The sequence below is a fragment of the Cannabis sativa genome, chromosome 9 (assembly GCF_029168945.1).
Source record: "Cannabis sativa cultivar Pink pepper isolate KNU-18-1 chromosome 9, ASM2916894v1, whole genome shotgun sequence".
Lineage (NCBI taxonomy): Eukaryota > Viridiplantae > Streptophyta > Magnoliopsida > Rosales > Cannabaceae > Cannabis > Cannabis sativa.
Window position 1 is genome coordinate 29,656,054 of NC_083609.1, and position 12,232 is coordinate 29,668,285.

The window sequence follows — 12,232 nt, forward strand, 5'->3', positions numbered from 1 at the left end:
TTGTGATGTTTTTTTTAGTTTCGTTAGCTTTGGCGACAACTATAAACAATGAGAAAGTGTTGTTTAAATGTTATGAGGTGTTGTTTGAAAACGTTATAGTTTTATTGTCTAAAATTCCGGAGCAGTTTTGTTCTATGTGGCTCGCGATAAGAATTATGTAGCTCATGGTTTGATAAAACATGTTATTCGGTTAGACGATGAGCTATCCTAGTTCGATGAGGTTTTAACGCCGATTGTGATTTGCTATTTTATTAATTATGTGTGACTTTGTTCACCACGTAAAAAAAAAAAACGGTCATTACCTACTAAACAAAAGGTCGGACTTTCGTGAGTCAACAAAAACAAAGGTGGACATTAGAACTCCCATTATATTATTTTTTTAAAGTTAGATTATTCTTAAAAAGAGATTGGGGATTACTAAAAAAATAAAATAAAAATAAAAATTGGGGAGGATGTTAAGCTAGAATGGAGTGAAGAAAGAAAGAAAAGAGAAAGAAGAGAAGAGAAGAGAAGAGAGGGCGAATGAGATGACGGTTGCAGCGGGAGTTGGGTATGCCTTGATAGCATTGGGACCTTCTCTTTCCCTCTTCCTCTCAGTTATCTCCAAAAAGCCTTTTCTCATCCTCACCGTCCTCTCAAGGTCTTATTATAATATTATTTTCAAATTAAGGGTTTTTCTATTTCTTCTTCTCTAGTTCTTTTACTCTTTCAATTTTAATAAATATTATGTATGGAAACGATTTCTGTTCATTTTAATTCATGGAAGTTAGAAAAGCTCTTTTTGTTTTGGTTCAGTACCCTGTTATGGCTAATAAGCCTGATCATATTGTCTGGACTATGGAGGGCGTTTCTTCCTATGAAATCGGATACATGGTGGCTTTATGGAGTCCTTTTATTCACCGCGGTTGCCTTTCAAGAGGGCCTGCGGATTCTCTTCTGGAAAGTCTACAAGTATGTTTCATTCTCCATTACTCATTCATTTCTTGGATATCCTATACCTATGTAGTTAAATGAACTTGATTATCACATACGAATTTAAGCTACACATGCCAACTTCCTTTTCAAGATTGCATTGGACTCATTTCTTTCTTTTTCATTTGCTAGAATTGGAAATCTGACTCTCTCTTGCATTCTTAAATTGATAATTACATAAACCATCACTTTAGTTTTATAGTTTAGTAGTCTTGATGGGGTGCCTTGTTGGATTGAAAAATATGAGAAATTATAGAAAAATGAATGAGATGATCATATTCTAACAATAGATTAGAAGAAATTAGATTGGATTCTAAGTAACAACTCTTTTTTCTTACCATAGAAACGGATAGAGATGGGGATTAGATAGGTTTGATTTGTCCCAAATTTTCAAAATTTTCAATGGGATTACCTAGCCAGGAGGATTATTTTGGTTGTTCATTAAATTTTCAATATCTCCAATTTGATATTGAAATGATCCAGTCATATCCTAATTTCCAAACGTGATTTAATTGTTGTATGGTGTTAGAGAGTCCCACATTAATAATTTGTGAAAACTTAACACCATATATAATATGCATGGGCTACTCCACTTGATGGAATTCTGTACATCCTCCTTTCTAAACCATGTTTACACATTCTAATACATGGTAACAATTTCTTGGTAATACTACATACAACACATTCAGTCATGATGCAATAGGGTTGGACGCATCAGCATTCTCTAATAGCTCCAATAGACATTGAGTTTGCTTTGAAGAAATTTGGGAAGGGAATATAAATGTACTGGAAATGCCAAGATAAATTCTGGAAGAGCTTTAGATTTGTAAATTGTTTACAAACATTTTTAGGTTATAGTAGTACATCCTAGGGTGGTTATAAGATCAATTTTTACAATTCTGGTCAATTATAGTTGAGTTAATGGTAACTAGAGAACTTAAAGTGACTCTCTGGTTTTGGTTAAGAATACATGTTTCCTTTGGCATAGCTAGTCAGTTTTACTGGGCATCTTTTATTGCTTTTCCTCTAATTCTTAGTTTATAATGATGTACAGTAATTGCAGAATCCCAATACAGACTATACAGTCAATCATGGAATGATTATTATTACGTCTTGTTTATGATTGACGATTTATTTCTGTGACATTCTTTTTCTACTGGATTCATGAAGGAGACTGGAAGATATTTTGGATACTTTTGCTGATAGAGTCTCAAAACCACGCCTATTTCTGACAGACAAGATGCAAATTGCTCTGGGTAAGTTTAAAAAGGGTTGCATATTTTTCTCTTTGATCAAGAAAGTTACTTCTGTCGCGTAAATAACTGTCGCGTGTGGTGCTTTGTTTCTTGACATCTTAGCAAGGAATAAAAGCTGAAACAGTTATTGCTAATGACATCTCCTTCAGATATATATTCAAATCATAGCCATTGAATATAATTTATCTCATGTAAAACTTGATTTATTTTTTAAATCAGTTAAACATTTTAAATACTGTATTTGAAGATTATATTTTCTGCTAAGTGTGCCAACCAGTTTATGGAAGGAAGAGTCGATCTATCATTCAAAAGTTACTTGCATCTGTTTCTTTGAAACATATATCATCTTCTAGTTCATAATATGCAGGTTTTTGCTCATAAATTTTGTAACAATTGTTTGCAGCTGGTGGTATGGGCCATGGATTAGCACATGCTGTATTTTTCTGTCTTAGCCTCTTGACACCAGCATTTGGACCAGCAACATATTTTGTTGATAACTGCTCCAAGATACCATTTTTCCTTGTTTCTGGTGAGTCAATTTAGCATAGTCTTCTTATGCATTTATTTCTCTAGTATACTGTTTACTTGATGTAAATGTTAATATTTTGCTGTTGTTACTTTTAAATTTTTTTATTTAGGGTGCTCTTGACGTATCTTTTGACAAAATCCTTGTTCTGTGTTGCAGCAATCATTGCTCTTGCATTTGTTACCATTCACACTTTCTCAATGGTCATAGCATTTAATGGATATGCTGAAAAGAACAAAGTGGACCAGTTTTTTGTTCCTGCAGTTCATCTTGTTGCAGCTATGGGGGTAAAAGCCTTACACTTCATATGAAATAATTGTTGCAAAAAAGCAAATTGAAACCAGTTGGTAAAATTATATTTATATTTATATATATAGCCGTATCCCCTGCTAACATCAGTTGCCTAACTAAGGAATGTCTAGGATTTTGAATATAGAATGCCAAGAATTTTCCACCATTGAAATGGTGGTAACTTCATTTGTTTGAAATTGCTAAAATTTTACGTGCCATTTAGTGCTTTTGAGAAACTAAAATTACTATTGTTTTATCGGAATCTCTTTAAACGTGATCGTGGAAACACTGATTTGAGCACAATTTTTCATTTGATGTTGCTGTAATTTGCTGCTCAAGTAATCTGTAGTTTTAAATAGTTACAAGTCATTTGTTAACTCTAATTTAAAGAAACGCGGCAGAGAAACTTAAAAACTACTTTAAACTGCCACCTGTGGGAGGTAAAGCCCCTCCATTTTTTACCAGTAACTTCTGAACATTTTTCTTTTCATTCTTCGGCGGTTTCAGTTGTTTATGAGATGTAAATGTTTCATGAAATTCTAATTCATTCGACTGAAATTCGATTACATCTGTTTTTATCTCTTTTTTTTACATGATAAATTGTCAGAATGCTTGATAAAGAATCCACCATTTGCTGTGTATACTGATCTAACTCATGTTTTTTTTTTTTTTTGGTTTGTGATGTTTTAGACACTTGTTAATTTCGCATCGGGAGGTTGCATTATCGCTATTCCTCTACTTTACTTTGTCACATTCTTGACACTCTTATATTGTGGGAAGATGGTGCGGAGAAGGTTGACTGAAGATCAAAATAGACAGTAGTTAATTCCTTGTAGCCTGCCAATTTTGTGAAATCTCCCATTTTCGATTTCCATTGTGTAGTTATCTTAGTGTGTGCTAACTGAGAAGGATAGCTGAAATACAACATGGCAAATTCAAGAAGCCATAGAAAATGTTTTCTTTATGCTTTAGGTTCACTATCTTAAATGTTGAAACTAATCTGCTACCAGATTAGTCATATATTGGACCCTTAGTTCACCTCATATTATTCTTTCCTTTTTTTCCCTTTCAAATCTATGCCAAACAACCTTGCATCGAATCCATATGATGGGTGACTAAGTCTTTGTATGTATTGGCAAGGTAGGTGATTTTCACTTTTTCCTTTTCTAATATATATGAGAATTAGCTTGTTTTGATAGTTGCATTACTTTTCTATAACAATACCAAGGTTGTACGAGAAGAAAAAGTTATTTACTTGTTAAATTAGCTCAGGGTATGATAAGTTCCATGCATCTCGATATGTACAAGAGCATGAATATCACACGGACTGATGGGCAGTATTTGCTTAACAGATATTGAGGAATCATCTTTCTTGCTCTGTATATTTGATTTGTAACTTGTCATAGAAAAAAAAAAAAAACTATAGCATTGCCATATTACAAAATTTGATTTTAATATTTGTGTACTTAATGTAAAGGTAGAAAATGATGGATTGATAGCTAGCCAAATGACAGTTCCCCTAAACATAATCATGAACCCATGTAAGAATAATTCCACATTCAGCAAAGTGACAGTGATTAATTAAAATTCATCAAATTGTAAAACTTTCAGTATCTGCAGTATTAATTTCAAATTTGCAATTACACTGTATTGATTTACAGTACATCAAAAATAATTAAATGTATAAGAACGATATTTTGTTTTTGTTTTTTTTTTTTTAAAAAAAAAAAGAAAAATGCTAAATTACATTAAGGTATAAAAACAAAATCATATGCTTATGACTAATCTTTACGATCCCCATATTACTAACGATACAAGAAAAACCAAAAGGGAAAAAAAAGTGTGATCCATATAATACAAACACAAAATAATGTTGAAAACCGGTATTACCAAGTATTTTTGGGCAAGAACTTTTTGTATGTACTGAGCTTGTTGTCTCTCTTACTTGAGAAAAAATTTCCAGACATCTCTCTCAGTCATCTCCTTCACTAAGTGGGCTCCAAAAATGCCTTCTTCATCTACCAGACTTCTCAAATGTCTTGCTCCACTGTTGAAACCGACATAGTTCTTCTTTGTGGCCAGGTATGCAACTCCATAGGGAGGCCTCAAACACTGATCCAAAACAAATGATAATTAGAATGTCGTTCAACCTCGGTTCAGTATAATAACAATTAGAGCAGAAAAAAATAAAAAAAGCAAGAGGAGAATCATCATCAGCAAGCAGCCATATCGGTGTTATTTATAATTTTTTTTGTAATGTATTGTCATCCAAAAGACATAAGAGCAATTTCGGTACGGGTTAAATAAAGGCCGCAGAGAAAATTATTCATGATGAAGGCTCACCTTTTTAATGACCACATAAAGCTTCTTCAAAGCAGTTGAAGAGTACGGGATATCTGTCATCAAAATAATATCATATCCACCTTCCCCTTGATCTCTCTCATTAGCCCTTTCCCATGCACGGCTTCCTGAGAGCTTCCTCGATCGTCTAGAGGAAGATTCTTGTCCAATGATGCTTCCATCTTGGCTACTGCATCCATCCATGAAATCCTCCTCAGAAAAGCTCAGACTCATTCCAGTTGGTGCTTCAAACCCCTCACTCCTTACAACAGACAGAACAGTAGGGAGTTCTTCCCAGTCACCTGCATAAAAGTGCACCGAAGGAGCTAGAGTTTGTCTTGATGGAGTAAGGGGGCTCTCTGGTTGTCGGCTTTGCTTGTCTCGAGCTTGCTCAAGGTTGGCAAGAACATTTGGTATTGTAGTGCATCTTATAGTTTCTGCACTGAGGTCTTGAAAATGAACTGTTGAAGCTCCCTGTAAAAGTGATCAATCAGAAAGAAATCATGTACCTTCTAAAACAGAAAAATATATTTTACTCTTCAGCAAATCTCAAGGCTCGAACAACATTTATCCTCCATTCCAACAAATTTGGCTAGATTCTTTATGCTGATCTAACATTAAAATAAATACCGAACAAAACACTAGAACATAAGCATATATTTCTGGAACCAACATACTAATTGAAGAAAAAGTTTTGAGAAAGCTTCTCTGTATGAACACAGAATCAAATACATGTGATGTAAATAACACATGCAGATGATTACAAATTGTCTTTTACTTTTCATCATTCATAAATTGCTCATACTCTTCCCTTAAATTCATCATTTCCATTTTTCCTATTCAAAATAATTAGTATTAATTTCTTAGCTTGATCATGAAAAAACATGACTAACTTTTAAAAAGTTCGATTTTTTACATAGGTCTTTGATAAACAGAATGTTGTTCAACATTATTTAGTATTTACAAAGATGTCAAAAACCGGTAAACTCAGAGTCGAAAGCAATTTGAGGCAACAAAATGAAAATTCACTAGCTACTGTACGTGATATCATCAACCAACTTTGTCTAGAAATTCCAGCAATCAATACAGCTATAGCCAGAATCCAGTACATATAATCATATAATTATACTTGAAAGTAACTGATTAGTGATAATTAAAAATTATAAGCAAAGAAGGGAGTAGAAATTATACAATAATGATAGGGGTATTTTATTGATATCAAAGAAAGAATTACAAATTTTCCAAGCTTTTCGAGACACTTGGATATCTCCCTGACTAAATTTTACTCTAAACAGTACAAATTAATTCCTATCCCTTGCAATTAATAAGCCCCTCTAACCCCTAATTGTTTCCTTAACAAACCCTCTAGGACTATTAAGAGTTGGACAGCTCAACTTCTATAATCCTAATCAATTTTAATATTAGGGCGTACGAAAAAAAAAACATATAAGCCCTTTCTGGTGCTTCTTTTAACAACTTTGATGGAGACCAAGCTTATATTAAAAAATGTTTTAAAAGTTCAACTGATCTAATACAGAAAGTAAGCAGGGGAGTGGCTGAAAGAATTGGCTAAAGAAAGGGCATTAAAAGGAGCTAGTAAACAAAGTAGCCTCCAAAACCGGATAAATTGTCAAAAACACAAACAAACATAATACATACCTTCAGGCAAGTAAAAATTCCTGGCAGTCCATAGCTGCAACCTAGCTGCAGAAATGATCAAGCAAATAAATTAATATATAAATTACGAAAAAATATATAGCTATAAAGATTTGAAACCTAGAATACTCACAGTCGTATTCACCCGCTTACCCTTCTAGCTAAAATCAAATATAAGAAGTTTTGACAAATAGAACATCTTACTATAAGACATTAATATAGAAAGATTTTTTTTTTTTTCTGGATGAACAGCTACGGGAAATATAGTAACAGCTCATGAAACAGAAATATTTCAGCATAAGAAAGAATAAGAGAAAAAAGAAAGAAAGACAGTTTCCAAAGTTACACTGCTGAAAGAGAAGAAAGCTTAGTTTGAAAATGTGGCACACTTTAGCCTTCATCTATTGTCATAGTTTCATCTTGGAATAAGACCATGACTTAGTGAAGCTAAAATGCAAGTGCAACATTCCTAGCACAGATCAAACAACTTTTTCATGTTGTTTCTTCTAGAGAAAACTATCATCTTCCAGCAAATGTATTTCTCTTTAAGCTCAGGAAAAAAGTCTGGTTATTTCTCTTTAAGCCCAGGAAGGAGGTCGGATAGTACCAAATGAAATGAAGCATTTACTACGACAAAATTTCCTCTAACAGAAATTAATCCATGCTTAGCTCAACACATAATTGGACTGATCAATCAATTTCAAATACTAAAATGAATTTATAATAAAGGCTCAAGTAAGTCATCAAACAACTCTCCTTAAACTGCATTAATTAAAGTCTAAGCTGTTCATTTGAGGTATGGACATTCACAAGAGAAAAAAAATCACAGAATAGTTAATAGGAAGGTAAAACAAAAAATGAGTTGTATATTTACCTCAAGTACTCTTTTCCCTCTAAAACTCAGTTGTCCATCTCGAATCTCATGCTTAAGCACATTTACAAGATCAATAGAGCTGTCCCAGGATTTTAGGTACCCTGCAAACCAGATAATGAATTTTTGCAACAAATTATTTTGATATTCCTTATAAAATAATCAAAAAGAAACCTACACATGCAAACATCACTGCTTACATAGCTAAGCATTACACCAAATTTCAGCATGAATACCGTAAATCATATACTTACCATCAGGTTTTGAGGATATCATTTCGGAACTGTTGAATCCAATGATATCAGCAACACTAACTCTTCCCTGCACAAATGGAGCAGAATTTTATGAACAAGACTATCAGAATTCAACGTAAGAAGAGAAGAAGTTGTCTGTCAATTGAGATGGTTCATTCCAAAATAACAAATATTCGTAACATCAAAATCCACGTTAAGGTTGCAATGCAAAGAAGTAATCATGTCCACTACACAAATAGAAATGAATGAGATCAAGTGTGTCTTAATTTATTCTGTTTCTACTTTATTTAAGTGTGTTTATATATATATATATTAAGTTTGCTACTTAAACCCAGACCACTAGCACACATCTAGTACACTCCAACTAGATCATTTTGTATTACATGAAGGAAGCTAACTATCGTAGAAAGTGCAAATAATATGGCCAGCAAGCTCGAGACAGAAAAATACGTTGACATTATGTGATTGATCAAAACAACCACCATAAACAAATTTTTCCATATAGTAGAATTTTCTTCTCAAGATTATAGTCTGGGGGACCAACATGTCAGCATATATCTGTTAGGACCAAACACTCCCCTTAATACAATGACCCAATACATTGCACCAAAGGAGCCTAAGGGCTCCTATCTTTTGTAATTGGTTACTCAATACATTGCATAACCACCAATCCTCCTAAGTATTCTATATATACTATTGTAATCTCACTCAAACACTCCCCTTAATACAATGACCCAATTACCCTTTTATTTAATATATGTTAGAACACCACACTAATCCTAGGTCCTAACAATATCATTGATAAGTATTGAATTTCATCTGTCACAGATTATAGTCTGAATCCAACCACAAAAATATATCAATGTCGCTTGAAATTACCTTGAACACATTAAGGCCCTGCAGGTCTACATTCTCCCCAGCGTACTTGTATGGGTGAGCCATCTGTACATTTCCAAAAAAGAAACAAAAGAAAATGGCATTATAGCTCAAATACAGCTAATAGAAATCTCTTAACTGTATCACACTAAGATTTGACTAGTAATTGTCGACAGAAGCAATACCTTTGATGGGAGAATCTCAACGGCTGGTGAGGGGAGATACAAATCTCTCTCCGAAAAGGATGTCAAGCTCTGACTTCCTTTGTCATTGGGAGCCAAGCCAGGCAAGCATTGCGCAAGTAATGATGGTGTACGCATTGTATCAAGTCTCTAGAAAACAATTCAAGGAAATAAAACCTGTAATAACAAAAATTAAGCAAGTCCTTAAAGCAATCACACAATACATTGACGATGAATTCAAATGCTGATACATTTCATGAAGATTCTAGCACCAAAATGAAAAATCCATAAGTGTTAACAAAGGTATAGCACTTTTGTAGGAATAAGGATGCATAATATTGATAGCACATATTGAAAATGAATGCAAATCAAATTCAAAATCGACATTTTTGTATAGAAATGCAAACAGTGCTTACCAAATTAGGATGTCAATGAACATTATTTGTGTGAGAGGATAAAAAAAGAAAAGACTGACTACCTAACAATGTGCAAGGACTTGCTTGTAAACATGTAATCACCAAATAAAGTGAAATGAAATCTGGACGACAAACATGAACAAGTTTAGTGGGTCCAATTGTTAAACTAATGAATCATCTCAGAAATAAAGCTTCAAAAGATAAGAATAAAATAAAATCAATCTAATTCCTTCAAAAAATAAAATTAAAAACAGCAAAAAATTAAATAAACTTGCTACCTTTGAGGTGTTTATTCAGCAAAAAAACAAAATTAATAATTCCTTCAAACTTGCTCATAAAAATAAATTATTATACAGTGTGAGGGAACACATTTTCAAGAAAAGCAACATTCTAGTGCATTCAGCCAGGACAGGCATAAACTAAAATTCATCAGCTTTGCTTAGCGATAAGCTCTAAACAAAATCCAGAAAGAAAAAAAACGACGAAGAGTTCGCGTCTTGATTTACATCCGAACATAGCAAAAAGGAAAGAAAGCAGAAACATGTATTATTTTTATCTCCAGAGAAAATGCATCAACGAACCCAGGAATCGTATCGAAAATTGAGAAACTTCAACTCATCATACAAAACCAAAGCAAACCCACATCAGTAATTACATTAAAGAACAAAACAGAAGCGAAATCACGTACAATTGCATATGAGATAACGCCATTGAAGAAGAAAGGGATAGAGAAATGAAACATACCCAAGATAGTCAATGGCCAGCAAATTTTTTACACCACTCAGAATCTCAACTCTAAAAAGCAGACTTTTTTTTAAATCACGGCCTCAGCGATCAAATAGAAAGATCATACACTTGAAATTTGAGAGAAAAAGTATGTTCTTTTTTAATCAAAGTCAAAATTACCCAAAAATATAAATAATAAATTTATTACATTCCACAAGGCAAAGTAGAACAAAAAAAACTGGTGCAGAGATAGAAGGGAACAGAGAAAGAAGGTTCCGTTCAGAGCTGAACCGTAATGTAACCAGGTTAATTTCCCATAATACCCCTTTCTTGCTCAATAAATATGCGATACGACCACTTTAAATGGGTTTTGTTAGACGGTGTCGTTTTAATGAAACAAAGGAATACGACAAGAGCATTTATGGAGAGAGGTTGGTTAGTTAGTGTCGTTTTGTTGTAATGAGGAGACGAGTGTGGATGGTCGGCGCGGTTGTTCAGCACCGTGTCAAACGGAGTTGTCTCTCCACCTGGCCCCGGCAACAACTGACACGTGTCTAAACATATAAATATATATATTTTCTAAAATATTTTTTGGTATATTCTTTCTTCTTTCTTTTTCTTCTTCTTTTTTTTTCTTTTTTTTTTTTCGAGCTCCTTAGTCTTCATGTACTGTTTGGCGGCTAAGAAAAATGAGAGTGTTTTCATGATAGAGCGTCGATAATAAGGCCTCTACCATTGACTTTGAGCCGTGTTAAGACGAAGTTTTAAGTGTTTTTATTATTATTGTTATTAATTTCTTTTTGGAATGAAGAAATATTAGGTGGTTTCACAATCTACCTAACTATGAGAAAAATGGAGAGAATATAAATTCGAAGCCAACGTCTTTAAATCAATATATCAATTAATTGTTATTTTTCTCTTATCTCCTTAACTCTCTCATTTTTAAATATTTTATTAGAATATAAATTTACAAATTAATATTAAACTATTATTTTAAAAAATTTTGCACAAAAATATTTAATATAAACTAATTATTTTTTTTTTCAAAACAAAAATACTTTATATAATAATACTTATGCCAACGTTTCTTCTTCTTCTTATTATTATTATTATTATTATCAATCATCAATATATTATATATCTATATAAAATGATGACATGACGCTCTAAAATCGTACGTTATTATTATTATTCTTATTAATCATTGTTGACCGAGGTTTTCGGCAACCAATAAAATATTATATGATTTGAGAACTGTAAAAAAATTAGAGAAGAATTTTTACGTGGTTGTGGCGTTAATGAGCCTTAGTCCACGAGTTTGTGTTATTTATGGATGTATTTAATACAGAGAATATTTGTGGTGAGTGTTTACTCTTATAAATACAGAGAATGTTTTTGGTGAGTATTTACTCTTCTTGCTCTTATGCAACCCAAAATTCTCGACCCCCTTTAATGAGCTTTGAGGGGGTATTTATAGTATTTTTGGTAGGGTGATCCCCAGAATTATTGTACATGTGTATCTGTAAGTATCCATAAAGATAGGCATTCCCAATGAATATACCATGAGTAATGCATGGTCAAATCCCTAGGTGCTGTAGGGCTTTTATGTGGAATGTCCTTATTGTCTTTTGACTGATGTGACTCTTCACAGTGCAGCCGTCAATAGATTTAAATGATCATTACTTCGCAGCTGCAGGTTGGGGGTTGTGCCGTCAGACTTTATTGCGTGTAGCAGTCCCAACACGCTTCCTCCCATGCGGCATTAAATGCGAATTGACTGCCCAGGGGAAGCCTGACACCTCGCGGAGATGCCTTAATATTAGCTGGGCATCCGGGAGCGTATGGGGCTCAGCTTGCCTTCTCCGG

At 33.4% G+C, this 12,232-nt stretch overlaps 2 protein-coding genes across 4 annotated transcripts; one reads left to right on the plus strand and one right to left on the minus strand.

Moving 5' to 3' along the window:
- The first annotated feature begins 402 nt into the window (after positions 1-402).
- LOC115722203 (gamma-secretase subunit APH1-like) lies at positions 403-4,243 on the plus strand. Its single transcript, XM_030651341.2, has 6 exons — positions 403-640; positions 796-951; positions 2,143-2,228; positions 2,632-2,757; positions 2,914-3,041; positions 3,736-4,243. Exons 1-6 carry the CDS (start codon positions 528-530, stop codon positions 3,865-3,867), a joined length of 741 nt encoding a protein of 246 aa, XP_030507201.1. The 5' UTR covers positions 403-527; the 3' UTR covers positions 3,868-4,243.
- Positions 4,244-4,641: 398 nt separating this feature from the next.
- Positions 4,642-10,961, minus strand: LOC115722201 (uncharacterized). Of its 3 annotated transcripts, XM_061103650.1 has the most exons (9): positions 10,385-10,960; positions 9,703-9,762; positions 9,228-9,401; positions 9,046-9,108; positions 8,167-8,233; positions 7,916-8,016; positions 7,045-7,089; positions 5,389-5,859; positions 4,642-5,157 (listed from the first exon to the last, which is right to left on the minus strand). In XM_061103650.1, exons 3-9 carry the CDS (start codon positions 9,360-9,362, stop codon positions 4,987-4,989), a joined length of 1,053 nt encoding a protein of 350 aa, XP_060959633.1. In that variant the 5' UTR covers positions 9,363-9,401; positions 9,703-9,762; positions 10,385-10,960; the 3' UTR covers positions 4,642-4,986. The 3 variants fall into 3 exon arrangements, with proteins under 3 accessions (XP_060959633.1, XP_060959634.1, XP_030507199.1); XM_061103651.1 differs by lacking the exon at positions 9,703-9,762 and having other exon boundaries at positions 9,228-9,374; positions 10,385-10,961; XM_030651339.2 differs by lacking the exon at positions 9,703-9,762 and having other exon boundaries at positions 10,385-10,958.
- Positions 10,962-12,232: the final 1,271 nt, after the last annotated feature.

What these genes read in the sequence shown, in the direction of transcription:
- LOC115722203 (XM_030651341.2), top strand. Translation starts at nt 528, where the DNA reads ATGACGGTTGCAGCGGGAGTTGGGTATGCCTTGATAGCATTGGGACCT. An exon ending in CAAGATGCAAATTGCTCTGG is followed by an intron (nt 2,229 to 2,631) that starts GTAAGTTTAAAA and finishes AATTGTTTGCAG; the next exon opens with CTGGTGGTATGGGCCATGGA. An exon ending in ATCTTGTTGCAGCTATGGGG is followed by an intron (nt 3,042 to 3,735) that starts GTAAAAGCCTTA and finishes GTGATGTTTTAG; the next exon opens with ACACTTGTTAATTTCGCATC.
- LOC115722201 (XM_061103651.1), bottom strand. Translation starts at nt 9,362, where the DNA reads ATGCGTACACCATCATTACTTGCGCAATGCTTGCCTGGCTTGGCTCCC. An exon ending in GAGGGAAAAGAGTACTTGAG is followed by an intron (nt 7,090 to 7,915) that starts GTAAATATACAA and finishes TCATTTCTGCAG; the next exon opens with CTAGGTTGCAGCTATGGACT. An exon ending in GAATTTTTACTTGCCTGAAG is followed by an intron (nt 5,860 to 7,044) that starts GTATGTATTATG and finishes TCACTTTTACAG; the next exon opens with GGAGCTTCAACAGTTCATTT.